General features: G+C 51.6%; 2 protein-coding genes and 2 long non-coding RNA genes across 9 annotated transcripts; 2 read left to right on the forward strand and 2 right to left on the reverse strand.

Moving 5' to 3' along the window:
* Positions 1 to 341: 341 nt before the first annotated feature.
* On the reverse strand, positions 342 to 11,101 carry LOC137216286 (uncharacterized). Of its 2 annotated transcripts, XR_010939680.1 has the most exons (4): positions 10,857 to 11,101; positions 9,900 to 10,083; positions 4,643 to 4,771; positions 342 to 1,975 (listed from the first exon to the last, which is right to left on the reverse strand). It is a non-coding gene; the product is annotated as an uncharacterized lncRNA (long non-coding RNA). The 2 variants fall into 2 exon arrangements; XR_010939681.1 differs by lacking the exon at positions 9,900 to 10,083 and having other exon boundaries at positions 10,857 to 11,091.
* Positions 9,405 to 23,124, forward strand: LOC137216284 (uncharacterized protein CXorf49 homolog). 3 transcript variants are annotated; one of them, XR_010939679.1, is made up of 6 exons: positions 9,405 to 10,520; positions 11,186 to 11,342; positions 11,872 to 11,948; positions 12,215 to 12,307; positions 12,844 to 12,885; positions 12,990 to 13,165. XR_010939679.1 is itself a non-coding variant. In XM_067722196.1 (6 exons), the coding sequence occupies exons 1-5, from the start codon at positions 9,423 to 9,425 to the stop codon at positions 12,882 to 12,884; spliced, it is 1,419 nt and encodes a 472-aa protein (XP_067578297.1). In that variant the 5' UTR covers positions 9,405 to 9,422; the 3' UTR covers position 12,885; positions 12,990 to 13,165. The 3 variants fall into 3 exon arrangements, 2 of the variants coding, with proteins under 2 accessions (XP_067578297.1, XP_067578298.1); XM_067722196.1 differs by having other exon boundaries at positions 12,215 to 12,260; XM_067722197.1 differs by lacking the exons at positions 11,872 to 11,948; positions 12,215 to 12,307; positions 12,844 to 12,885; positions 12,990 to 13,165 and adding an exon at positions 22,422 to 23,124.
* Positions 16,082 to 25,770, reverse strand: LOC137216287 (uncharacterized). 3 transcript variants are annotated; one of them, XR_010939683.1, is made up of 4 exons: positions 25,547 to 25,770; positions 24,593 to 24,776; positions 19,336 to 19,464; positions 16,082 to 16,668 (listed from the first exon to the last, which is right to left on the reverse strand). It is a non-coding gene; the product is annotated as an uncharacterized lncRNA (long non-coding RNA). The 3 variants fall into 3 exon arrangements; XR_010939682.1 differs by having other exon boundaries at positions 24,593 to 24,905; XR_010939684.1 differs by lacking the exon at positions 24,593 to 24,776.
* On the forward strand, positions 24,098 to 27,843 carry LOC137216285 (uncharacterized protein CXorf49 homolog). Its single transcript, XM_067722198.1, has 6 exons — positions 24,098 to 25,210; positions 25,864 to 26,020; positions 26,550 to 26,626; positions 26,893 to 26,938; positions 27,522 to 27,563; positions 27,668 to 27,843. Exons 1-5 carry the CDS (start codon positions 24,116 to 24,118, stop codon positions 27,560 to 27,562), a joined length of 1,416 nt encoding a protein of 471 aa, XP_067578299.1. The 5' UTR covers positions 24,098 to 24,115; the 3' UTR covers position 27,563; positions 27,668 to 27,843.
* The last annotated feature ends 113 nt before the right edge of the window (positions 27,844 to 27,956 follow it).

Raw genomic sequence — 27,956 nt, forward strand, 5'->3', positions numbered from 1 at the left:
AATGTTCTAGCCCCTCTTGCTCTGGCACTGCTCCCCACTGAGCTGAGGCCATTACCAATGAGTGTGTGTGCACTTCGAGGAAACAGAGCTAGCTTAGACCTTGGACCTGCCTCTGACCAGTAGAGACAGTCATTCCAGGTCATGTGTCCCTGCAGACACTCTGGAGAGAGTGAAGCTAACTACAGGCTGGAGACAGCCATCACAGGAACTCACTTCCCAGTGCACACTATGGATGTTAATAGAATGTTAACAGAATGTTAATAGAAACCTTATTCATAGTCACCCCAAACTGAAAGCAATCAAGATGTTATTCAACAGATGAACGAATAAAACCATACATCTATAAATGAAACATTCTTTAACAATACAAAGGAAGGAACTCTTGATACATGCAACAACTTGGATGAATCGCAAATGCATTATGCTAAATGAAAGAAGCCAGTCTCAAAATGTTACATACTGTGTGATTGTGTTTGTATAATATTTGGAAAAGGTAAAACTATAGGGATGGGAAACAGATCACCAGTTATCAGAGGTTTGGGATGGGGGAGATGGTTTGACTACAAAGCAGCAGAATGAGGGAGATTTTGGGGCTGATGGAACTGTTTTGTATCCTGATTGTGGTGATAGTTACACAAATCTGTCCATGTGTTAAAACTCATGGTACTGAAAACAAAAAAGTTAATTTTACTATGTAATAAATCAAAATATGTGTAACTAAAAAAATTAAATGTGTCATACATAAAGGCTTGGGAATCATAATGGCATGCAAAATAGTACCAGCATTCTCAAAAGTGACATTGAAAGTCAGAAAACTTTTCAGCCTGAAATTATATATCAGCTATCAAATAAGCATGAAATTAAAGGTAATATTAAAGGTAATATTTGTTCATGCAAAGTCTTAAAAGAAATTATCACCCATGGTACCTGGAGAATGAGTCCCATCAAAACACTGTGGTAAACCAAGAACAATGAAGACATTAGTTCTAGGAAGCAGAAGATCCCACTTAGGGGTTTGGTAAAGGAGTGTTCTAGGAGCGACACTCTAGGCAACCAATAAAGATTGAAACTGGGTCCAGGAAAGTGATTTCCAACAACAAAGGAATGGACATAGTTGAAGATTGAGAAAATATTGCCAATAGGCCTATGACAGAAATGTAAGCTCTTGAGGGAAGGAATGTCATCTGTTTTTCTCAGTGATGTAGCACCATGTGTTAGAACAGTACCTGGCATGTGGTAAGCCCTCAATAGAGAATTGTGAAATGGAAAGGAGAGAAAGAGTGAATGAGAAGAGAAGAATTTGACACAGCAAGTATACACTGACTCTTAAGGAGTTTTTATGTGAAGGTGAGCAGAGAAAAATGGTGTCGCTTGAAGGGAAATTGGAATCAAAAGAAGGTTTTCTTTAATTGGGAGAAACGACAACATACTTGTATGCTGATAGGAATGATCCAAAATAGAGAAAACTATTTATGAATGAGGGAAGTTTGTTTCTGATTGCCTGTATACTCTCAATGAAATGGGAAGCAAGGCCATCTGGTGAGAGCGAAGGTGGTCCATGATCAGCAAGTACCCCCTCAACTTTCCCGGATCATCTTGTGATCTTCTTCTTTCTTTTACAATTTTATTTATTTATTTGGCTGCGCTGGGCCTCTGTGGCTGCGCGCCGGCTTTCTCTAGTTGCGGTGAGCAGGGGCTACTCTTCGTTGTGGTGCGCGGGCTTCTCATTGCAGTGGCTTCTCTTGTTGTGGAGCATGGGCTCTAGGCACGCAGGCTTCAGCAGTTGTGGCACGCAGACTCTAGAGCACAGGCTCCAGTAGCTGTGCCGCACAGGCTTAGTTGCTCCGTGGCATAGGGGATCTTCTGGGACCAGGGATCGAACCCGTGTCCCCTACATTGGCAGACAGATTCTTAACCACTGTGCCACCAGGGAAGTCCCGTGATCTTCTTGTATGGAACTTTTCATAATAAAGTGCTGTGAAAAATTAAAAAGAAGTGCTTTTGTTCGTTAAAAGGTATGATAAAAAGAGTGAAGTCAAGCTAAAAACTAGAAGATATTTACATAACATGAAATCATCAAAGAATTAAAGTATAGAATACATAAAGAACTTCCACAAATAAATATGCAAACAACCCAAGGGGAAAATGGGCAAAAGACACTAAATGAACACCTCATAGACAAGAAAATCCCCAAGGCCAAGCATATGAAAAGCTGCTCAATATTATTACTAATATTATTACTAATCAAGAAATTGCAGATTAAATCTACAATGAGACGCCATTTCACTATCACAAGATTGACAACAATTTTGTACTTTGTTAATATCAAATGTTGATGAGGATGTGGAACAGTTAAACACTGTTGATAGGAGTAGAAATTAGCATGACCCCATTGTAAAAACTCTGGCATGATCTAGTAATGTTGGAAATCTTCTTTCCCTATGAGATGACAATTTCAGTCCTAAGTATGAGCACTGGAACACAGCTTCCCAGCCATTTGATTCTATGGCTCACACAGAAAATGATGATTGTATGGCATACAGGAGTAAGATGACAAAGTTGTTCAGGGCCAGAACCAAGCGGTCCAGGGGCTGCTGTCTGGCTGTCTCTGGAGATGAAGGCCTCAAAGTCCCAGGTCCAAAAGTTGGAAAGCTCTGCCCTGGAAGGCTCTTGTACGTGGGCACCAGGAAACATGCGCCAGAATGTTTATAGTAGCGCTATGAATAATATCTGCCCAAATGGAAACAACCCAAATTACCCATTGACAGGAGAATGGATACATAGGTTGAGATACAGTTGATTCTTGTTATTTGTAGATTCCATACTTGCAAATTCCCCTATTTGCTAAAATTCATTTTTAACCACAAATCAGTACCAGAGTGCTTTCCTCCTCGTTCGAGAGAGCTGTGAAAAATTTGAGTTGGTGGAATATGTTCCCAACTGAGGTCAAACAAGGTGACGCCCTGCCTTCTGGTTTCAGTCTCATACTGCAAGCAAGTGTCCTTTTCATGATTTATTTGGTGCCACATAGTTTGCATTTTTGTGCTTCTTTGTTGGTGATTTCATAATTAAAGATGGCCTCCAAGCTTAGTGCTGAAGTACTGTCTAGTGTTCTTGAGTGCAAAATGACTATGACGTGCACTCAAGAAAATATGTGTGTTACATAAACCTTGTTCAGGCATGATTTATAATGCTGTTGGCTGTGAGGTCAGTGTTAATGAATCAATAATATTTGTATTAAATAGAGTGCCTTTAAACAGAAACACACATGAAACATGATTACGCAGCGATCAGTCGATGAAAATGTTGTGACCAGCGGATGGTAGGAACTTGAAATTATATTTCCCTTAGGAGCAATGTTTCAGGATTGCCTAATTCAGTGTTCATGGCAACTTTATAGACTGCAAATAACTATCATGATAATGAGAGTCTACTGTATATTCATTTGGTGGAACAGTGTACAGCAATGAAAATGAACAAGTGCCTGCCACATGCGACAACAGGGATGAATCTCAGTTACACAGTATCACACGGGAGAAGTCAGAAACCACACAAATGATTCCATTTACATAAAGACCAAAGGATGCAGCAAAACCAACGTTGTTAGGAATATGAACCTATGTAGAGAATAACTAAAGAAAAGGAAGGGAACGCTGAAGACAAAGGATAGAGGTTACTTCTGAGGAGGGTGAAGGGAAAGGAATTGGAGCTTCCATGCAAGGAACTTCTAAGGTTATGGTGACGTTTGAAAAAACACTGCTATAAAAGTTTACTGAGGGAATGAATGGCTCCCAAGTCTGTATCTCTCTCTAGCTTTGACCCCTCACTGGTGTTCCAGAACCAAATTTCTAAGTGCATTCCACCTGCATGTCCTATAAGAAACATAACCTTAATGTATCCAAAATCCTATCATTTCCCTCCCAATCTTTCTTTACTTCCTGTGTCCTTATGCTCCCCACCACAAAGTCACTCAAAACGGAAATGTTAGTCACCTTTGACTTCTGCTTCCTTGTGGTGGCCATAGAAACATGCCCCTCCGATCCACTGCAGGGAACATAGTAGATTGGCAAGTGCCAGCTGCCACTTCTCTGGCACCACCATTGTTTGTGCCAAGATCCCACATCCTCTGGGTAGCTCCCAGCCAGTGACTGAGCATGGCAGGGGCATACTGCTTCAGGACAGGGACTCCTCTAAATGGCAGCTGTAGGGTGGGGACTCCACATGAGCCTGAACAAACTAAACTAAACGGAACTAAAGTTTACTGTTAGAACGAAACTGCATCTGAGATTCTTCTTATCTGACCCTCCTTTCCCCCACGTCTCTCTTAAAGACGTCAGACCCGCATCGCACCCTGAAGAAGAAGACTCATTCCTGCTCCTTCTCCTTTATCCTTCACATGCCATTCTCCCATCATGTTCGTTCATGTCCAATCATGCCTTGGTGTCCGTATTTTTGGAGGACCCAAACTAACAAAAGTGGTACCAGGAGTGGTCTGAGAAGTTAGCTATAAGATGGGGTTTATGGACCAGCTCACTCACTGCCCAAATGACAAAGAGCGTACCATTTTGAGTGTTATGTGGGGCATGGATAATCTCTAGCACAAGGTTACCTCCTGATTCCTTAAGGTTTTATCCATACGTACCTTGAAAAATATCCCAGTGGAGGGTCTTACTTGTGGCCTGTGAGATGATTCAGGCCTTTGAATGGTAGGGAGGGCACTATGTCTATAGGGAGGGCAGAGGCGGCTGTTCATCACTGTTATACTGGCGCCCTGTGAAGACGTAATGAGAAACTAAGGGACATTACCAAACAGTTAAGGGCCAAGTGTAAGATTCATGGGGTTTTCTTGGTGGCTTACAAAATGCCCTTGCCTCCTGCAGAGACAGCTGAGTAGCTCACAGATTATGCGATAACAGTAAGTGCAGAACTCCAGAGATGTATACATCCTTGACAAACACAGGCCTGTTATGGGAAGGTCAGGGCCCTTTTTGGAAAAACTTCAGACTCTGAAATGTAGGCCGGGTATACTGGCATGGATGTCTCCAAACGTTGGCTTATCAGATCCAAACGTCCTGAGGCCTCAAAGCTTGCAGGGTGGCCCTTCCTTCCCTAGCAAGAGCTAACACATGCCCTGTGCTGGTAGATGCTACAGAGTCTGCTCCCCCACAAAGTGACAGACGCCTCTCCCAGGGAAACCCTCATCTCTTCTCCATAAACTCACTGGGATATGCCGAGCCTGATAAGGGGAAAAAGAAATTATACACCAAGAAATAACAAGCCTGTACTGGCAGGAGCAGGGCAATATCCCTGGGATTGGATTTTGAGGGTGCTGGATCAAGTGGACAGGAATATAAGAGTGGATAAGCAAGTTTTACTGAGCGGAGGCGCTTTCTCATGCCATGGGATTTAACACACGGGCAAGGACTCCAGGAGGTGGAGGAAATTCACTGCCAGACTGGCCCTTTGAAACTTTGAGAAAGTGATGGCCCATAAGGAGAGAAGTGGAAATGCCTGCCTTGGATTGGCAGATGGCAGAGGAAGGAACAAAAAGGTTGAGTGATGCAGACATGCTAGAACGGACAGAAAAGGTGAGGCCAGTCACATGGCCTCATGGTTATGTCCCACTGTAGGGCTGAGAGGACACATCCCACTGTAGGACACATGTCCCACTGTAGGGCTGAGAGGACACCAAAGCCATCAGGAGTGTTCTGGTGAGAGGGGCCCCAGCATCACTAGAAGTTTGGTGGTTGCTCCCCTCTGGAGGCCAATGCCAATGATGGAAGGAAAGTGGTCCCGACCTGGGCTCATTACCACCCATGGGAGCCAACGAATTCTGACATGATAGAGGGCAGAGGGCAGCTCTTAACCAAGAGATGCCAGCAGACCACATTTCCAGTAACGACCAGCAAGCTCAGAGGGGCAGTCAAGAGTGCCTGCTTGACCGGCAGAAAGCTGAGAAGATGGCTCAGACAGCATGGCTCCCTAGGGGCAACGACAGCCAGCAAAAGGCAAGAATGCAAGAGAAGGAGGGCCATCATCCCGCTAAAAAGCCACAGTCTCCTGCTCAGTTCCTGGTCCTCAGCCAATTCAGAGACTGGCCCCACTGAAGAGGTGGATGAGTCCTGAGGAGGAAGGATCCAGAAACAAGGCAGTGGGTTATGACCGTCCCTAAAGAGAATGACTGCCAGTTCTCAGGTGACTGTACCCGGAGGCTAGAAAAAGACCCAGACACTTCTACTACTACTGGACACAGGATCTGAGCTGACATTGATCCAGGAGGCCCAAAGTGTCATGATGGGGCCCCATTAGAATGGGGCTTATGAGGCCCTGACATTAAAAGGAGTTGGGAATAGAGACCGGTTCACAGTGAGCTGAATGGGTCCCTGGACCAAAATAGCGGTCATTTCTCCAGTGCCCAAGCTGATAATGATAAGTGATACACTTGGCAGTTGGAGCAATGACTTCCACATTGGGTCACTGCTCTGTGGGGTAAGAGCTATCCCGGTGGGGAAAGCCAAGAGGAACCTCTGACACTGGCTCCCACCCCAGGCCAAGAGAGTAAGTCAAAAGCAGTATTGGATCCTGGTGAGCATAGGGGGCTAAAGCAGAGATTAGTGACATCATTGGAGACGTATGGGATGCAGGGGAAGAGGAGGTAGGAGAGCCACAGGGACGAAGAGAGTGGAGAAGGTGAGAAGAAGTTCTGGGAGTCTCTCTCTGGGGGAGGGAGGAAGGGAATGGAAATGGTGAGAGGGAAGACGGAGGCTTCCACTGAATCCACTGGTAATGTTTCCTAGGGTGCTGGTGGATGCAGGAGATTTTGCTATATCCTTCCTTATCCATTTTAACATATTTGAAATAGCACACCACGACTTAAAAAGTCACTGGGAGAAGTGGAAGAGGGCGGTATCCACAAACGGGCAGGCACCATCGGGGGCAGGCTCGAGGAGGAGGATTGCAGATTTACAGTGCACCCAATCTCCCCTGCTCTGAAACTTCTCCAGCACGGCTAGCTTCTCAGGTGCAGACCCAGAAAACTGGGCCTTTGAGTTCCACAGGCAAGAGGGGTTCAGACACCCCAGGACTCTCCAGGAGGTCAGCCAGAGCAGGTTGCAGGAGAGAGAGGTGACTGAAGACAGAGGAGTATGAACGGGAAGGAGCAGAAGGAAGGTATGGGAGGAATGGAGCGGTGTCAGAGTAGGAGTGGGGTGGCAGACACGGGAAATTCTAACACCCATGGGCCGTATAGAAACCAAGGGAGGCACCACTCCCCAGACATCAGTACTGCTCAGCTCAGGGGAGCTGAGAACTGACAGTTCCAAGAAAAATTGAGAGACACCTGGCTATCCACACCCACCGCCATCACAACTGGTAGGCCTTGGTTGTGCGTCCTTCAAAACTTTAAAACATACTTGTACATATACTTAAATGAATTCTCATATATTACATAGGATTGACTGGTGTGTGCGCGTGTGCCCACGCACGCAAGTGATTTAACTTACAAATGTGAATCCAAAGCCATCGTTCTGCAACTTGCAGTTGGAAGTCAGGCGGATGCTTTCGAAAGCTGTGAGAATGGCCTGATGCATTCCGTTGGACTGCCACGCTTTATGCTACTGGATGCTAAGCCACGTTGCATTCATCCATTTCCTTACTGACGGGAATTTGGAGTGTTCCCAGTTTTTCCCATCACCAACTCCCTTGTGCATGTGTTCTTGTACACTACAGGTACCAGCGTGTCTCCGGAAGAAGTACCAGGCAGCGGACTTGCAGGAGCAGAGAGGAAATAGATTCTTTCTTCCTTCCTTTTAAAGATCTTGGGCTAAAAGCAAGGACTCTGGAGTCAGATTGATTGGTTTCAATCCTGCCGCTGATCCCCACGAGCCGAATGACCTTGGGCCAGTGGCCGAACCTCTCAGTGCCTGTTTCCTCACCGGGAAGAGGCCAGTAATAGTTGGTACTATAGTTAAAGGCGTGTCACGCGGATGCATTATTATTTATGCCCAGCGCTTAGAAGAGTGCCAGGCACAGAGTCCGTGCCGGCACTAAGTTGCTTTCAATGGATTCTGCCAAATGCGTCTCTTGCACCACCGCCACAGGGGTTTGCTCCTAACCTCTCCCACCCTCGGAATGGTTAAGCTCTTTGAAGGTTGTCAACCTAGTGTGTGAAACCCGATTCGTGGTTTTAGTTCACATCTCCAGGATCAGCGGTGGGGAGCATCTTTTGGGGTGTAACTGGCCACTGCGATTTCCTCTTCTTTGAATTTGCCTCAGAGAGGGGGAAGGACTGATGGAGCGAGGCCAACCCCAAGTCTATCCGCCACACCCGCCTGCCAGGAACGTCTGCTGAGCCACATTTGATGGAGCAGTTGAGACAGAGACCTTACAGAACAAAAATACGATCCCTTTGCTCTCTGGCCGACCCCTGATCACTGACTGCGGGACTCCTGTGCCCATTCTCCTGTTGGGTCTTAAGGCTTGCGGTGGAAGGGAGGCTGGCAAATGCTTTCGGCGCGTGCTAGGCATCCAGCGCCTCCATCTTGACGTTTCATCCTCACCACCCCTGGAGCCCGGCGCCCTCACTCGCCGACGCCCTCGACCCCCTGTATACATGGGAAACGGAGGCTCAGAGCTGTGACTCTAACCAGAAAGGGGAGGCGGGACAGGAGGAGGCGGGCCCAGAGGCTTGACAGAGGGAGGCACTCCCACCACCTCCTTCACCAGCCAACTGCCCGGACCGCCCACGGGCTTGCGAGCAAACCAGAGGCCCTCGGCCCCATTGGTTAGGTCTCGACGGGGGCGGGCGAACAAGGAGCCCGCTGGTTGGCGGGGGCCGGACCAATGAGGAGGCTGCGGCGCGGGCGTGAGAGGCGCGCTGAAAGTGGCGCGTCCTTTCTTTTGAGGCGAGCTCGTGCGGCGCGTGAGGTGGCTGACGCTCCCTTCTGAGCGCCGCCCGCCTAGCCCGCCGTGACCGCGACCGCGACTCGGGCCATCGACCGTCGCCCCGGTTCTGGGGCCACCCGGGTCGCGACATGAGCTCCCCGGATGAGGTGTATGTGTTGAGAAGGCGTGTCCGCCCGAAAGTCAGGGAGCGGGCCGGCGTTCGCATAGCCGGCCCCGCAGTCCCACCGGGGCCCGACCCAGGCCCCGAGCCTGGGGAGCCGCGGAGCGGCAAGGGCGGAGGCGGCTTCCCGGACCCCGAGGGCTTCCAGTCGAAGCGGGAGATGCTGGAAGGGCGAGGGCCGGTGCTGTGGGGCCGCGAAGGCCAACCTGGCTCCCCAGATGAGCACACGAGGGACCTCCTGGACCTGATCGACGAGTCTGAGGCGGCCAAGGAGGCCAACCTGCAGCAGCTGACCGACCAGGATGTGCTGGGCGTCCGCAGATACCCGGACCCCGAGGGCTTCCAGTCTGAGCGGGAGATGCTGGAAGCGCGAGGGCCGGTGCTGTGGGGCCGCGAAGGCCGACCTGGCTCCCCAGATGAGCACACGAGGGACCTCCTGGACCTGATCGAGGAGTCTGAGGCGGCCAAGGAGGCCAACCTGCAGCAGCTGACCGACCAGGACGTGCTGGGCGTCCGCAGGTACCCGTCCCCGGAGAGGTCCACTGCCTTCAAAGAGGCCACTTGGTCGACACTGTGCCTCGAGGCGGGTCCCGGCGGTCGAGGAGCGCCCGGCCAGAGCTGTGGGGAGGCGTCGACGGCTCCAGCCGGCCCTCTCCACCTGGGTGGGCCTGAAGCGGGCCGGGCCTTGGGGAACCCTAAGAGAGGCACTAAGCGTAGGTTGAACGTGGCTGCGGATCGCCAGCGGCGCTCCGCGGAAGGCCTGGCCTGGCTGCTGTCCGACTCCGAGTCCTCAGATGAATTCAGTGAGACACAGCTGATGACGGTGAGCACTTACCGCAGAGGAGGAGGCCAGGCCAAGCCCAGCAGACCCGAGGATCCCGGGGACACTCCCAGACACTCGAAGTTCCAAGTCAGGGAGAATTACCGTCACGTGACAGGCTCTTCCCTGTCCTCGGCTCCGCGAGGACTCTCTTCGGTTGTGGAAAGGCAGGGCGTGGGAGAGCAGGGCATCTCTTCCCCTAAGAAAATGCAGAGCGTGCTGTGGGGCAAGGGGGGCAGCAAGCCCAGCTACCCGGGAGCTGCTGCTGCTGCTGCTGCTGCTGCTGCTTCTGTTTCTGCTGCTGCTCCAGGTGGCCTGCCGCAGGTCACTCCTAGGAAGAACGGAGCCCAGGAGAAGAAATCCGTCGGGGAAGCATCCAAACTTGCCCTGGGGGGAACCTTCCGTTCCCGGGGGCAGCGAATCTCGGCAACTCCCGTGGAACCGGCCACCTTCCCCCCAATCTCTGGTATTCCGCTGCCTGGGAGACCCAAGAGTTATACCTTGGTCCTTTCGGGAACCAAACAGTCCAAGCACAGTGGCGCTGGGAAGAAATCCGTGGTCAGGTGGGCAAGGGAGTCTGAGGCGGTGGCGGGAGAAGATAAGGACCCAAATAGAGACCCAGCCCCAAAGGGCCAAGTGAGTAGGCCATGCTCCTCCTCTCTCCCCACTCTTCCCCCCCCCCACAGCACCCAGGGCACACGTCTTCATCCATGCTGCCTCTGTCCACCCCTCAGAGGTCAGCATTGGGTGCCCCTCGGTCACTGGGTCATTACGATGCCAGATCGGGCTCCTTTTCCTAGGGACAAACATTAAGGTAGCACTTCGGGTGTCCTGGGCCCGGTTCTCCACCCTTGGCCTCTTTCCAGCCTCCTCTGAGAGACTTGGGCTGGGATGGAAGGGAGGGCTGGTAGCTGAATTGGGTCGGGGGATCCCTTAAAAGCTTCCCCGGAAAGCCTCAGTATTTAGACTCACCAGCTTCCTGAATCCTCCTTCCTAGCTGTTCCCCAGACCTTCCTTGCAGGGGGCCTGGGCTTTCTCAGTGTCCCACTGTTGTGCCTAGATCAGCTCTGCCTGCTGGCCTGGGGCTGACTGAGGGAGAAAGTGCTAATGAGATCAGCCTTTCAATTCCCTTCCCAATTCCCTGCCTCACCCTGGCCCGAATCACACAACTCTCTCTCTCTCTCTCTCTCTCTCTCTCTCTCTCTCTCTCTCTCTCTCTCTCTCTCTCTCACACACACACACACACACACACACACACACACAGTTCCTTAGTCCAAATCGGTGAGAAATTTTTGTTTCAGCTGCTCACTCACAGGCCAGGGACATCTTGTCTGCGCATGCATCGTAGAAAAGCCAGCAGTGGCGACGTCAACACCAGAGGCCCCCAAGATCCAGGAAACTCAGAACCCTTGGCCCTGAACCAGGGAGAAGTCATGCCCAGGGGGCCTGCCCCCTCAGGTGAGTGTCGTGGGTTTGATATGAGGGGAGGGAAGAGGGGTTGAGGACAGAAACCTCTGCCTCTGTCTCTGCCGGGGGCACAGCCTTGCTCCCAGGCAGCTTCTCCCACAGAAGACGGGGTGCTGGCAGGGCTGGCCTTGAGCCACATCATCCTCTGTGTGGGGTTTGTGCGGCCGGGGTGATCGGTGGCAGTGCCCCAAACAGCTGCTCCGGGTGTAGACTTGCAGGGGAACAGCCTTTTCTGTTAAGTCCTGTTCGGCCACATTGCTCTCCCACGTGCTGGCTGTGGCTGCAGCTCTGGGAGGGTCGAATCCAGAGCCACATTGTTTGGGGACCACAGTGGCGAAATGGCTGTCCCCGGGGAACAGGGGAAGCAGGCCCAGAGACAAGGTTCCGGCTGCTGGGCAGAGCAGGGGCGGCTGGTTGCCAGCAGAGGGTGGTGCTGCCTCACCTCACTTTAGAGCCCGCTTGGCCCTTTCCACCTCACTGGGAGCCTGGGAAGCTGGATTGTGTGTCCTTTCCCTCTCAGGTGACCGGGGGCCACTTGACCATCCCCCAAGACCGGAAACGCAGCAGCAGCCACTGGGAACGCCCTGCTGTCCTTGGGTAATGCTTCCACTGCATCCTGGAAATGCAGGCCCAAACTCGAGGGTGGGATCTGGGTCCAAGTTCAGCTGACATGTGTGGGCTCCCCCTCCCCTGCCCCCATCACGTACCCCACGGAGGGAGCCCACCTCCTTTCCACTGAGGAGCCCTTGCCAGTCTAACCACCCGGCTTTGGGGTGGAGGGCCCGGGGGAGAGGAGAAGGTGGAGGAGAGAGGAGGCCAGAGTATACTAATCATTTCTCTTCCTCCTCTGTCTGCTGGCCTAGTGTCTCGAGCTAAAGAGAGAAGTAGACGAACTTAAGGAGCAACTTGGTATGAGGAACCAGGGCCGGAGAGCGGTGTCTTAGTGAAGAACCCGGGTGGGCACCTGGGGTGGGGGTGGGCTGCAGGTGCGGTGGGCCTGGCAGGGACGATCATCCCTGTGGGGAGGAGAACCTCTCAGGCCTGGCCCTGGAGCTGGCTGTGCATGTACAACTGGGCGTGTGTACAAATAACAAAGTACTGTCTGGACTGCATGCACACTTTGACAACCAGACCAGTCCTAGGGAATGTCCTTCTGATAGGACTTTTAGAGATGCCTCGTTGATTTTTCCCTTGAACTGCTGCTTGGTGTGGCTTCTAAGGTTCTTGTTGGATTGTTTGTTTGTGTGTGTGACAAGTTCTGAGTGGTTGTGGCACGGCCCACAGCATGAGAGCTGCTGGCACATTTTGTTTCCCTTTAGGAACCGGTTCCACATTCAATTTGGGTGGTGGGGAGTGATCAGGCCCAGAGCTCTTTGCATCGGGTCTGGAGGGGTTTCAGGTATCAGGGCTAGGCGGTTCCTCACGGGGATAGGGGGACGGGCTTCTGTATCCCTCTGTCTGGAGCGCCTGCTAATGCCTGTCCCTGTTGCAGCCGCCATGCAGTACCTGGCTGACAAGTTGCAGACCCTTTGAAGTGAGTGTTACACACACCGTACCCCTTCCCACAGTCCTGGCTGTTGAGCAGGGCTGGGGGCTGGCCCTGGCTTCAGGCTCTTCCCTGACTCTGCTGTTTCACAGGTTGAGCCCAGCGTCTTCCTGCAAGAGGAGCAGCTGGTACCTTTGGGGCCCTGGAGCTGTGGCCAAGCTCGTTCCCTCCTGTTCTGCCTCAGCTAGGGCTTCCTCTCCCCCTTGTTTTGCCCCCGCCCCGCCCCAGTTTCACAGCAGTTTCCAATTAAAGTACCTCTCATATTCTGTGTTCTGCCTTCTCTCTGGAGGGGTAGGGGTCGGGGTCGGGGTAGGGGGCCGGGCCGGGGCGCTGCTCCACGTCAGAGCCTTTTCCAGAACGGTATCTGTGGCATCCTGTGGTGGGGACTCTGGGCCAGCCTCTGTTACCATCCCTGCAGTCAAGCCAGCGGAGTGTCCCAGGTCTGGGTCCTGTGTGTGCTCTGCCTGGCCACATTGGCACGTCCTCCCTTTCCCCCGAAGGCCCTCTTCTAGCTCTCTCCAAACCCCCCTCCTCCTCTGGGGTCTGGCGGTTCCCATTCATCTCTGCCATTCACCCTTCCCATCAGCAGGAACTCATGACCCCCTTCCAGAGCTCCAATCTGGAAGCATTCACATCCTCCCTGCCCTAGCCAGCTGACCACCCTCCTCCAGCCGGGTCGTCTGTACACCCTTGAGTGGAAATTGGCCTGTCAGGTTCTATGGCGAGTGTGGTTAGTAGGTCTGTGTTGTTGCATGGTCCCCGTCAAATACTCTTCCACCAGCCCCGTGACACAGATTTTCCTGGAAATGATATTTCCGTGTCCCAGCTCAATCTCCCAGACTGCCTCTTTAGGACACACGAGATTGAGTCTGAACTCCATGTTCGATTTCCCCCTCACTCGAGGTTGGGGAGCACTTCCTTCCCTCAGCCAGGACCCAGGGCTGTACCAGCCTGAGACTCAGAGGGACAGATTTGTGTTTGAGTGGGGCAAGGGTGGTTCTGCCTGACACCCTTCCTGAAAGACCGGTGTTTTACTACACAAAAGGGGGTATGATGGTAGATTGGCCATTCAAGGTTGGTGACGGTGTGTCCCTGTGTGTGAATAAATGTAATCAGGGGTAATCTCCCTTGAGGGAGAAAGATGTGATTCAGGGAGTAAAGGGAGTAGAGGCTGGTCCAGGTTCTGTAAGGCATTGAATGAGCAAAAGCAAGGTTCGGATCTGTTTTGTTCAAAGGTTGTCGTTAAATTCCCAAAACATAGGAGGGGGATGATGCAGAAGTCACCAACCCCCACGACAGGGTGTCGGGATGCTCGAAATGTTGGATTCGCTGGAGGTGGCTCTCGATCCTACTCTGTGATCCTATGATGTCTGACAACTACTGTGGGTGTGGATGGAATGAGATTGGGAAGGGTGGCTCCTCAGAGTAGCTCATCTTAGAATCAGGGGACCCATATATGAGGCCACCCAACATGAGCTACCCGGGACAGGGGCAGGATGGGCGCAGTGAGGATGGGAAGTAAGGAGTGACTGCACCTGGACAATGGGGAGCACTTGGGTCCACCCTTCCCCCATATTCTCACCCTGACTCCCTTCCAGAGTCCACGGCATGAGTTCAGGTGGGCAGACCACAGGTGGGATGGGACAGTCACAGACCTCAGGGTCAGAAAAGAACGTTCGTGGGACTTAATCCTTCCCCTCAAATCCCTCCCTGGAGAAGGTGGGCTTGATTGCTGCCCAGGCCTCTGGCTGGATTACTAGAATGTACCCAGTGCCCCACCCAGCCTGCACCAGGCTAATGTTCTAGCCCCTCTTGCTCCGGCACTGCTCCCCACTGAGCTGAGGCCATTACCAATGAGTGTGTGTGCACTTCGAGGAAAGAGAGCTAGCTTAGACCTTGGACCTGCCTCTGACCAGTAGAGACAGTCATTCCAGGTCATGTGTCCCTGCAGACACTCTGGAGAGAGTGAAGCTAACTACAGGCTGGAGACAGCCATCACAGGAACTCGCTTCCCAGTGCACACTATGGATGTTAATAGAATGTTAACAGAATGTTAATAGAAACCTTATTCATAGTCACCCCAAACTGAAAGCAATCAAGATGTTATTCAACAGATGAACGAATAAAACCATACATCTATAAATGAAACATTTTTTAACAATACAAAGGAAGGAACTCTTGATACATGCAACAACTTGGATGAATCGCAAATGCATTATGCTAAATGAAAGAAGCCAGTCTCAAAATGTTACATACTGTGTGATTGTGTTTGTATAATATTTGGAAAAGGTAAAACTATAGGGATGGGAAACAGATCACCAGTTATCAGAGGTTTGGGATGGGGGAGATGGTTTGACTACAAAGCAGCAGAATGAGGGAGATTTTGGGGCTGATGGAACTGTTTTGTATCCTGATTGTGGTGATAGTTACACAAATCTGTCCATGTGTTAAAACTCATGGTACTGAAAACAAAAAAGTTAATTTTACTATGTAATAAATCAAAATATGTGTAACTAAAAAAATTAAATGTGTCATACATAAAGGCTTGGGAATCATAATGGCATGCAAAATAGTACCAGCATTCTCAAAAGTGACATTGAAAGTCAGAAAACTTTTCAGCCTGAAATTATATATCAGCTATCAAATAAGCATGAAATTAAAGGTAATATTAAAGGTAATATTTGTTCATGCAAAGTCTTAAAAGAAATTATCACCCATGGTACCTGGAGAATGAGTCCCATCAAAACACTGTGGTAAACCAAGAACAATGAAGACATTAGTTCTAGGAAGCAGAAGATCCCACTTAGGGGTTTGGTAAAGGAGTGTTCTAGGAGCGACACTCTAGGCAACCAATAAAGATTGAAACTGGGTCCAGGAAAGTGATTTCCAACAACAAAGGAATGGACATAGTTGAAGATTGAGAAAATATTGCCAATAGGCCTATGACAGAAATGTAAGCTCTTGAGGGAAGGAATGTCATCTGTTTTTCTCAGTGATGTAGCACCATGTGTTAGAACAGTACCTGGCATGTGGTAAGCCCTCAATAGAGAATTGTTAAATGGAAAGGAGAGAAAGAGTGAATGAGAAGAGAAGAATTTGACACAGCAAGTATACACTGACTCTTAAGGAGTTTTTATGTGAAGGTGAGCAGAGAAAAATGGTGTCGCTTGAAGGGAAATTGGAATCAAAAGAAGGTTTTCTTTAATTGGGAGAAACGACAACATACTTGTATGCTGATAGGAATGATCCAAAATAGAGAAAACTATTTATGAATGAGGGAAGTTTGTTTCTGATTGCCTGTATACTCTCAATGAAATGGGAAGCAAGGTCATCTGGTGAGAGCGAAGGTGGTCCATGATCAGCAAGTACCCCCTCAACTTTCCCGGATCATCTTGTGATCTTCTTCTTTCTTTTACAATTTTATTTATTTATTTGGCTGCGCTGGGCCTCTGTGGCTGCACGCCGGCTTTCTCTAGTTGCGGTGAGCAGGGGCTACTCTTCGTTGTGGTGCGCGGGCTTCTCATTGCAGTGGCTTCTCTTGTTGTGGAGCATGGGCTCTAGGCACGCAGGCTTCAGCAGTTGTGGCACGCAGGCTCTAGAGCACAGGCTCCAGTAGCTGTGCCGCACAGGCTTAGTTGCTCCGTGGCATAGGGGATCTTCTGGGACCAGGGATCGAACCCGTGTCCCCTACATTGGCAGACAGATTCTTAACCACTGTGCCACCAGGGAAGTCCCGTGATCTTCTTGTATGGAACTTTTCATAATAAAGTGCTGTGAAAAATTAAAAAGAAGTGCTTTTGTTCGTTAAAAGGTATGATAAAAAGAGTGAAGGCAAGCTAAAAACTAGAAGATATTTATATAACATGAAATCATCAAAGAATTAAAGTATAGAATACATAAAGAACTTCCACAAATAAATATGCAAACAACCCAAGGGGAAAATGGGCAAAAGACACTAAATGAACACCTCATAGACAAGAAAATCCCCAAGGCCAAGCATATGAAAAGCTGCTCAATATTATTACTAATATTATTACTAATCAAGAAATTGCAGATTAAATCTACAATGAGACGCCATTTCACTATCACAAGATTGACAACAATTTTGTACTTTGTTAATATCAAATGTTGATGAGGATGTGGAACAGTTAAACACTGTTGATAGGAGTAGAAATTAGCATGACCCCATTGTAAAAACTCTGGCATGATCTAGTAATGTTGGAAATCTTCTTTCCCTATGAGATGACAATTTCAGTCCTAAGTATAAGCACTGGAACACAGCTTCCCAGCCATTTGATTCTATGGCTCACACAGAAAATGATGATTGTATGGCATACAGGAGTAAGATGACAAAGTTGTTCAGGGCCAGAACCAAGCGGTCCAGGGGCTGCTGTCTGGCTGTCTCTGGAGATGAAGGCCTCAAAGTCCCAGGTCCAAAAGTTGGAAAGCTCTGCCCTGGAAGGCTCTTGTACGTGGGCACCAGGAAACATGCGCCAGAATGTTTATAGTAGCGCTATGAATAATATCTGCCCAAATGGAAACAACCCAAATTACCCATTGACAGGAGAATGGATACATAGGTTGAGATACAGTTGATTCTTGTTATTTGTAGATTCCATACTTGCAAATTCCCCTATTTGCTAAAATTCATTTTTAACCACAAATCAGTACCAGAGTGCTTTCCTCCTCGTTCGAGAGAGCTGTGAAAAATTTGAGTTGGTGGAATATGTTCCCAACTGAGGTCAAACAAGGTGACGCCCTGCCTTCTGGTTTCAGTCTCATACTGCAAGCAAGTGTCCTTTTCATGATTTATTTGGTGCCACATAGTTTGTATTTTTGTGCTTCTTTGTTGGTGATTTCATAATTAAAGATGGCCTCCAAGCTTAGTGCTGAAGTACTGTCTAGTGTTCTTGAGTGCAAAATGACTATGACGTGCACTCAAGAAAATATGTGTGTTACATAAACCTTGTTCAGGCATGATTTATAATGCTGTTGGCTGTGAGGTCAGTGTTAATGAATCAATAATATTTGTATTAAATAGAGTGCCTTTAAACAGAAACACACATGAAACATGATTACGCAGCGATCAGTCGATGAAAATGTTGTGACCAGCGGATGGTAGGAACTTGAAATTATATTTCCCTTAGGAGCAATGTTTCAGGATTGCCTAATTCAGTGTTCATGGCAACTTTATAGACTGCAAATAACTATCATGATAATGAGAGTCTACTGTATATTCATTTGGTGGAACAGTGTACAGCAATGAAAATGAACAAGTGCCTGCCACATGCGACAACAGGGATGAATCTCAGTTACACAGTATCACACGGGAGAAGTCAGAAACAACACAAATGATTCCATTTACATAAAGACCAAAGGATGCAGCAAAACCAACGTTGTTAGGAATATGAACCTATGTAGAGAATAACTAAAGAAAAGGAAGGGAACGCTGAAGACAAAGGATAGAGGTTACTTCTGAGGAGGGTGAAGGGAAAGGAATTGGAGCTTCCATGCAAGGAACTTCTAAGGTTATGGTGACGTTTGAAAAAACACTGCTATAAAAGTTTACTGAGGGAATGAATGGCTCCCAAGTCTGTATCTCTCTCTAGCTTTGACCCCTCACTGGTGTTCCAGAACCAAATTTCTAAGTGCATTCCACCTGCATGTCCTATAAGAAACACAACCTTAATGTATCCAAAATCCTATCATTTCCCTCCCAATCTTTCTTTACTTCCTGTGTCCTTATGCTCCCCACCACAAAGTCACTCAAAACGGAAATGTTAGTCACCTTTGACTTCTGCTTCCTTGTGGTGGCCATAGAAACATGCCCCTCTGATCCACTGCAGGGAACATAGTAGATTGGCAAGTGCCAGCTGCCACTTCTCTGGCACCACCATTGTTTGTGCCAAGATCCCACATCCTCTGGGTAGCTCCCAGCCAGTGACTGAGCATGGCAGGGGCATACTGCTTCAGGACAGGGACTCCTCTAAATGGCAGCTGTAGGGTGGGGACTCCACATGAGCCTGAACAAACTAAACTAAACGGAACTAAAGTTTACTGTTAGAACGAAACTGCATCTGAGATTCTTCTTATCTGACCCTCCTTTCCCCCACGTCTCTCTTAAAGACGTCAGACCCGCATCGCACCCTGAAGAAGAAGACTCATTCCTGCTCCTTCTCCTTTATCCTTCACATGCCATTCTCCCATCATGTTCGTTCATGTCCAATCATGCCTTGGTGTCCGTATTTTTGGAGGACCCAAACTAACAAAAGTGGTACCAGGAGTGGTCTGAGAAGTTAGCTATAAGATGGGGTTTATGGACCAGCTCACTCACTGCCCAAATGACAAAGAGCGTACCATTTTGAGTGTTATGTGGGGCATGGATAATCTCTAGCACAAGGTTACCTCCTGATTCCTTAAGGTTTTATCCATACGTACCTTGAAAAATATCCCAGTGGAGGGTCTTACTTGTGGCCTGTGAGATGATTCAGGCCTTTGAATGGTAGGGAGGGCACTATGTCTATAGGGAGGGCAGAGGCGGCTGTTCATCACTGTTATACTGGCGCCCTGTGAAGACGTAATGAGAAACTAAGGGACATTACCAAACAGTTAAGGGCCAAGTGTAAGATTCATGGGGTTTTCTTGGTGGCTTACAAAATGCCCTTGCCTCCTGCAGAGACAGCTGAGTAGCTCACAGATTATGCGATAACAGTAAGTGCAGAACTCCAGAGATGTATACATCCTTGACAAACACAGGCCTGTTATGGGAAGGTCAGGGCCCTTTTTGGAAAAACTTCAGACTCTGAAATGTAGGCCGGGTATATTGGCATGGATGTCTCCAAACGTTGGCTTATCAGATCCAAACGTCCTGAGGCCTCAAAGCTTGCAGGGTGGCCCTTCCTTCCCTAGCAAGAGCTAACACATGCCCTGTGCTGGTAGATGCTACAGAGTCTGCTCCCCCACAAAGTGACAGACACCTCTCCCAGGGAAACCCTCATCTCTTCTCCATAAACTCACTGGGATATGCCGAGCCTGATAAGGGGAAAAAGAAATTATACACCAAGAAATAACAAGCCTGTACTGGCAGGAGCAGGGCAATATCCCTGGGATTGGATTTTGAGGGTGCTGGATCAAGTGGACAGGAATATAAGAGTGGATAAGCAAGTTTTACTGAGCGGAGGCGCTTTCTCATGCCATGGGATTTAACACACGGGCAAGGACTCCAGGAGGTGGAGGAAATTCACTGCCAGACTGGCCCTTTGAAACTTTGAGAAAGTGATGGCCCATAAGGAGAGAAGTGGAAATGCCTGCCTTGGATTGGCAGATGGCAGAGGAAGGAACAAAAAGGTTGAGTGATGCAGACATGCTAGAACGGACAGAAAAGGTGAGGCCAGTCACATGGCCTCATGGTTATGTCCCACTGTAGGGCTGAGAGGACACATCCCACTGTAGGACACATGTCCCACTGTAGGGCTGAGAGGACACCAAAGCCATCAGGAGTGTTCTGGTGAGAGGGGCCCCAGCATCACTAGAAGTTTGGTGGTTGCTCCCCTCTGGAGGCCAATGCCAATGATGGAAGGAAAGTGGTCCCGACCTGGGCTCATTACCACCCATGGGAGCCAACGAATTCTGACATGATAGAGGGCAGAGGGCAGCTCTTAACCAAGAGATGCCAGCAGACCACATTTCCAGTAACGACCAGCAAGCTCAGAGGGGCAGTCAAGAGTGCCTGCTTGACCGGCAGAAAGCTGAGAAGATGGCTCAGACAGCATGGCTCCCTAGGGGCAACGACAGCCAGCAAAAGGCAAGAATGCAAGAGAAGGAGGGCCATCATCCCGCTAAAAAGCCACAGTCTCCTGCTCAGTTCCTGGTCCTCAGCCAATTCAGAGACTGGCCCCACTGAAGAGGTGGATGAGTCCTGAGGAGGAAGGATCCAGAAACAAGGCAGTGGGTTATGACCGTCCCTAAAGAGAATGACTGCCAGTTCTCAGGTGACTGTACCCGGAGGCTAGAAAAAGACCCAGACACTTCTACTACTACTGGACACAGGATCTGAGCTGACATTGATCCAGGAGGCCCAAAGTGTCATGATGGGGCCCCATTAGAATGGGGCTTATGAGGCCCTGACATTAAAAGGAGTTGGGAATAGAGACCGGTTCACAGTGAGCTGAATGGGTCCCTGGACCAAAATAGCGGTCATTTCTCCAGTGCCCAAGCTGATAATGATAAGTGATACACTTGGCAGTTGGAGCAATGACTTCCACATTGGGTCACTGCTCTGTGGGGTAAGAGCTATCCCGGTGGGGAAAGCCAAGAGGAACCTCTGACACTGGCTCCCACCCCAGGCCAAGAGAGTAAGTCAAAAGCAGTATTGGATCCTGGTGAGCATAGGGGGCTAAAGCAGAGATTAGTGACATCATTGGAGACGTATGGGATGCAGGGGAAGAGGAGGTAGGAGAGCCACAGGGACGAAGAGAGTGGAGAAGGTGAGAAGAAGTTCTGGGAGTCTCTCTCTGGGGGAGGGAGGAAGGGAATGGAAATGGTGAGAGGGAAGACGGAGGCTTCCACTGAATCCACTGGTAATGTTTCCTAGGGTGCTGGTGGATGCAGGAGATTTTGCTATATCCTTCCTTATCCATTTTAACATATTTGAAATAGCACACCACGACTTAAAAAGTCACTGGGAGAAGTGGAAGAGGGCGGTATCCACAAACGGGCAGGCACCATCGGGGGCAGGCTCGAGGAGGAGGATTGCAGATTTACAGTGCACCCAATCTCCCCTGCTCTGAAACTTCTCCAGCACGGCTAGCTTCTCAGGTGCAGACCCAGAAAACTGGGCCTTTGAGTTCCACAGGCAAGAGGGGTTCAGACACCCCAGGACTCTCCAGGAGGTCAGCCAGAGCAGGTTGCAGGAGAGAGAGGTGACTGAAGACAGAGGAGTATGAACGGGAAGGAGCAGAAGGAAGGTATGGGAGGAATGGAGCGGTGTCAGAGTAGGAGTGGGGTGGCAGACACGGGAAATTCTAACACCCATGGGCCGTATAGAAACCAAGGGAGGCACCACTCCCCAGACATCAGTACTGCTCAGCTCAGGGGAGCTGAGAACTGACAGTTCCAAGAAAAATTGAGAGACACCTGGCTATCCACACCCACCGCCATCACAACTGGTAGGCCTTGGTTGTGCGTCCTTCAAAACTTTAAAACATACTTGTACATATACTTAAATGAATTCTCATATATTACATAGGATTGACTGGTGTGTGCGCGTGTGCCCACGCACGCAAGTGATTTAACTTACAAACGTGAATCCAAAGCCATCGTTCTGCAACTTGCAGTTGGAAGTCAGGCGGATGCTTTCGAAAGCTGTGAGAATGGCCTGATGCATTCCGTTGGACTGCCACGCTTTATGCTACTGGATGCTAAGCCACGTTGCATTCATCCATTTCCTTACTGACGGGAATTTGGAGTGTTCCCAGTTTTTCCCATCACCAACTCCCTTGTGCATGTGTTCTTGTACACTACAGGTACCAGCGTGTCTCCGGAAGAAGTACCAGGCAGCGGACTTGCAGGAGCATAGAGGAAATAGATTCTTTCTTCCTTCCTTTTAAAGATCTTGGGCTAAAAGCAAGGACTCTGGAGTCAGATTGATTGGTTTCAATCCTGCCGCTGATCCCCACGAGCCGAATGACCTTGGGCCAGTGGCCGAACCTCTCAGTGCCTGTTTCCTCACCGGGAAGAGGCCAGTAATAGTTGGTACTATAGTTAAAGGCGTGTCACGCGGATGCATTATTATTTATGCCCAGCGCTTAGAAGAGTGCCAGGCACAGAGTCCGTGCCGGCACTAAGTTGCTTTCAATGGATTCTGCCAAATGCGTCTCTTGCACCACCGCCACAGGGGTTTGCTCCTAACCTCTCCCACCCTCGGAATGGTTAAGCTCTTTGAAGGTTGTCAACCTAGTGTGTGAAACCCGATTCGTGGTTTTAGTTCACATCTCCAGGATCAGCGGTGGGGAGCATCTTTTGGGGTGTAACTGGCCACTGCGATTTCCTCTTCTTTGAATTTGCCTCAGAGAGGGGGAAGGACTGATGGAGCGAGGCCAACCCCAAGTCTATCCGCCACACCCGCCTGCCAGGAACGTCTGCTGAGCCACATTTGATGGAGCAGTTGAGACAGAGACCTTACAGAACAAAAATACGATCCCTTTGCTCTCTGGCCGACCCCTGATCACTGACTGTGGGACTCCTGTGCCCATTCTCCTGTTGGGTCTTAAGGCTTGCGGTGGAAGGGAGGCTGGCAAATGCTTTCGGCGCGTGCTAGGCATCCAGCGCCTCCATCTTGACGTTTCATCCTCACCACCCCTGGAGCCCGGCGCCCTCACTCGCCGACGCCCTCGACCCCCTGTATACATGGGAAACGGAGGCTCAGAGCTGTGACTCTAACCAGAAAGGGGAGGCGGGACAGGAGGAGGCGGGCCCAGAGGCTTGACAGAGGGAGGCACTCCCACCACCTCCTTCACCAGCCAACTGCCCGGACCGCCCACGGGCTTGCGAGCAAACCAGAGGCCCTCGGCCCCATTGGTTAGGTCTCGACGGGGGCGGGCGAACAAGGAGCCCGCTGGTTGGCGGGGGCCGGACCAATGAGGAGGCTGCGGCGCGGGCGTGAGAGGCGCGCTGAAAGTGGCGCGTCCTTTCTTTTGAGGCGAGCTCGTGCGGCGCGTGAGGTGGCTGACGCTCCCTTCTGAGCGCCGCCCGCCTAGCCCGCCGTGACCGCGACCGCGACTCGGGCCATCGACCGTCACCCCGGTTCTGGGGCCACCCGGGTCGCGACATGAGCTCCCCGGATGAGGTGTATGTGTTGAGAAGGCGTGTCCGCCCGAAAGTCAGGGAGCGGGCCGGCGTTCGCATAGCCGGCCCCGCAGTCCCGCCGGGGCCCGACCCAGGCCCCGAGCCTGGGGAGCCGCGGAGCGGCAAGGGCGGAGGCGGCTTCCCGGACCCCGAGGGCTTCCAGTCGAAGCGGGAGATGCTGGAAGGGCGAGGGCCGGTGCTGTGGGGCCGCGAAGGCCGACCTGGCTCCCCAGATGAGCACACGAGGGACCTCCTGGACCTGATCGACGAGTCTGAGGCGGCCAAGGAGGCCAACCTGCAGCAGCTGACCGACCAGGATGTGCTGGGCGTCCGCAGATACCCGGACCCCGAGGGCTTCCAGTCTGAGCGGGAGATGCTGGAAGCGCGAGGGCCGGTGCTGTGGGGCCGCGAAGGCCGACCTGGCTCCCCAGATGAGCACACGAGGGACCTCCTGGACCTGATCGAGGAGTCTGAGGCGGCCAAGGAGGCCAACCTGCAGCAGCTGACCGACCAGGACGTGCTGGGCGTCCGCAGGTACCCGTCCCCGGAGAGGTCCACTGCCTTCAAAGAGGCCACTTGGTCGACACTGTGCCTCGAGGCGGGTCCCGGCGGTCGAGGAGCGCCCGGCCAGAGCTGTGGGGAGGCGTCGACGGCTCCAGCCGGCCCTCTCCACCTGGGTGGGCCTGAAGCGGGCCGGGCCTTGGGGAACCCTAAGAGAGGCACTAAGCGTAGGTTGAACGTGGCTGCGGATCGCCAGCGGCGCTCCGCGGAAGGCCTGGCCTGGCTGCTGTCCGACTCCGAGTCCTCAGATGAATTCAGTGAGACACAGCTGATGACGGTGAGCACTTACCGCAGAGGAGGAGGCCAGGCCAAGCCCAGCAGACCCGAGGATCCCGGGGACACTCCCAGACACTCGAAGTTCCAAGTCAGGGAGAATTACCGTCACGTGACAGGCTCTTCCCTGTCCTCGGCTCCGCGAGGACTCTCTTCGGTTGTGGAAAGGCAGGGCGTGGGAGAGCAGGGCATCTCTTCCCCTAAGAAAATGCAGAGCGTGCTGTGGGGCAAGGGGGGCAGCAAGCCCAGCTACCCGGGAGCTGCTGCTGCTGCTGCTGCTGCTGCTTCTGTTTCTGCTGCTGCTCCAGGTGGCCTGCCGCAGGTCACTCCTAGGAAGAACGGAGCCCAGGAGAAGAAATCCGTCGGGGAAGCATCCAAACTTGCCCTGGGGGGAACCTTCCGTTCCCGGGGGCAGCGAATCTCGGCAACTCCCGTGGAAGCGGCCACCTTCCCCCCAATCTCTGGTATTCCGCTGCCTGGGAGACCCAAGAGTTATACCTTGGTCCTTTCGGGAACCAAACAGTCCAAGCACAGTGGCGCTGGGAAGAAATCCGTGGTCAGGTGGGCAAGGGAGTCTGAGGCGGTGGCGGGAGAAGATAAGGACCCAAATAGAGACCCAGCCCCAAAGGGCCAAGTGAGTAGGCCATGCTCCTCCTCTCTCCCCACTCTTCCCCCCCCCCACAGCACCCAGGGCACACGTCTTCATCCATGCTGCCTCTGTCCACCCCTCAGAGGTCAGCATTGGGTGCCCCTCGGTCACTGGGTCATTACGATGCCAGATCGGGCTCCTTTTCCTAGGGACAAACATTAAGGTAGCACTTCGGGTGTCCTGGGCCCGGTTCTCCACCCTTGGCCTCTTTCCAGCCTCCTCTGAGAGACTTGGGCTGGGATGGAAGGGAGGGCTGGTAGCTGAATTGGGTCGGGGGATCCCTTAAAAGCTTCCCCGGAAAGCCTCAGTATTTAGACTCACCAGCTTCCTGAATCCTCCTTCCTAGCTGTTCCCCAGACCTTCCTTGCAGGGGCCCTGGGCTTTCTCAGTGTCCCACTGTTGTGCCTAGATCAGCTCTGCCTGCTGGCCTGGGGCTGACTGAGGGAGAAAGTGCTAATGAGATCAGCCTTTCAATTCCCTTCCCAATTCCCTGCCTCACCCTGGCCCGAATCACACAACTCTCTCTCTCTCTCTCTCTCTCTCTCTCTCTCTCTCTCTCTCACACACACACACACACACACACACACACACACACACACAGTTCCTTAGTCCAAATCGGTGAGAAATTTTTGTTTCAGCTGCTCACTCACAGGCCAGGGACATCTTGTCTGCGCATGCATCGTAGAAAAGCCAGCAGTGGCGACGTCAACACCAGAGGCCCCCAAGATCCAGGAAACTCAGAACCCTTGGCCCTGAACCAGGGAGAAGTCATGCCCAGGGGGCCTGCCCCCTCAGGTGAGTGTCGTGGGTTTGATATGAGGGGAGGGAAGAGGGGTTGAGGACAGAAACCTCTGCCTCTGTCTCTGCCGGGGGCACAGCCTTGCTCCCAGGCAGCTTCTCCCACAGAAGACGGGGTGCTGGCAGGGCTGGCCTTGAGCCACATCATCCTCTGTGTGGGGTTTGTGCGGCCGGGGTGATCGGTGGCAGTGCCCCAAACAGCTGCTCCGGGTGTAGACTTGCAGGGGAACAGCCTTTTCTGTTAAGTCCTGTTCGGCCACATTGCTCTCCCACGTGCTGGCTGTGGCTGCAGCTCTGGGAGGGTCGAATCCAGAGCCACATTGTTTGGGGACCACAGTGGCGAAATGGCTGTCCCCGGGGAACAGGGGAAGCAGGCCCAGAGACAAGGTTCCGGCTGCTGGGCAGAGCAGGGGCGGCTGGTTGCCAGCAGAGGGTGGTGCTGCCTCACCTCACTTTAGAGCCCGCTTGGCCCTTTCCACCTCACTGGGAGCCTGGGAAGCTGGATTGTGTGTCCTTTCCCTCTCAGGTGACCGGGGGCCACTTGACCATCCCCCAAGACCGGAAACGCAGCAGCAGCCACTGGGAACGCCCTGCTGTCCTTGGGTAATGCTTCCACTGCATCCTGGAAATGCAGGCCCAAACTCGAGGGTGGGATCTGGGTCCAAGTTCAGCTGACATGTGTGGGCTCCCCCTCCCCTGCCCCCATCACGTACCCCACGGAGGGAGCCCACCTCCTTTCCACTGAGGAGCCCTTGCCAGTCTAACCACCCGGCTTTGGGGTGGAGGGCCCGGGGGAGAGGAGAAGGTGGAGGAGAGAGGAGGCCAGAGTATACTAATCATTTCTCTTCCTCCTCTGTCTGCTGGCCTAGTGTCTCGAGCTAAAGAGAGAAGTAGACGAACTTAAGGAGCAACTTGGTATGAGGAACCAGGGCCGGAGAGCGGTGTCTTAGTGAAGAACCCGGGTGGGCACCTGGGGTGGGGGTGGGCTGCAGGTGCGGTGGGCCTGGCAGGGACGATCATCCCTGTGGGGAGGAGAACCTCTCAGGCCTGGCCCTGGAGCTGGCTGTGCATGTACAACTGGGCGTGTGTACAAATAACAAAGTACTGTCTGGACTGCATGCACACTTTGACAACCAGACCAGTCCTAGGGAATGTCCTTCTGATAGGACTTTTAGAGATGCCTCGTTGATTTTTCCCTTGAACTGCTGCTTGGTGTGGCTTCTAAGGTTCTTGTTGGATTGTTTGTTTGTGTGTGTGACAAGTTCTGAGTGGTTGTGGCACGGCCCACAGCATGAGAGCTGCTGGCACATTTTGTTTCCCTTTAGGAACCGGTTCCACATTCAATTTGGGTGGTGGGGAGTGATCAGGCCCAGAGCTCTTTGCATCGGGTCTGGAGGGGTTTCAGGTATCAGGGCTAGGCGGTTCCTCACGGGGATAGGGGGACGGGCTTCTGTATCCCTCTGTCTGGAGCGCCTGCTAATGCCTGTCCCTGTTGCAGCCGCCATGCAGTACCTGGCTGACAAGTTGCAGACCCTTTGAAGTGAGTGTTACACACACCGTACCCCTTCCCACAGTCCTGGCTGTTGAGCAGGGCTGGGGGCTGGCCCTGGCTTCAGGCTCTTCCCTGACTCTGCTGTTTCACAGGTTGAGCCCAGCGTCTTCCTGCAAGAGGAGCAGCTGGTACCTTTGGGGCCCTGGAGCTGTGGCCAAGCTCGTTCCCTCCTGTTCTGCCTCAGCTAGGGCTTCCTCTCCCCCTTGTTTTGCCCCCGCCCCGCCCCAGTTTCACAGCAGTTTCCAATTAAAGTACCTCTCATATTCTGTGTTCTGCCTTCTCTCTGGAGGGGTAGGGGTCGGGGTCGGGGTAGGGGGCCGGGCCGGGGCGCTGCTCCACGTCAGAGCCTTTTCCAGAACGGTATCTGTGGCATCCTGTGGT

The sequence above is a fragment of the Pseudorca crassidens genome, chromosome X, assembly GCF_039906515.1.
Source record: "Pseudorca crassidens isolate mPseCra1 chromosome X, mPseCra1.hap1, whole genome shotgun sequence".
NCBI classification, from domain to species: domain Eukaryota; kingdom Metazoa; phylum Chordata; class Mammalia; order Artiodactyla; family Delphinidae; genus Pseudorca; species Pseudorca crassidens.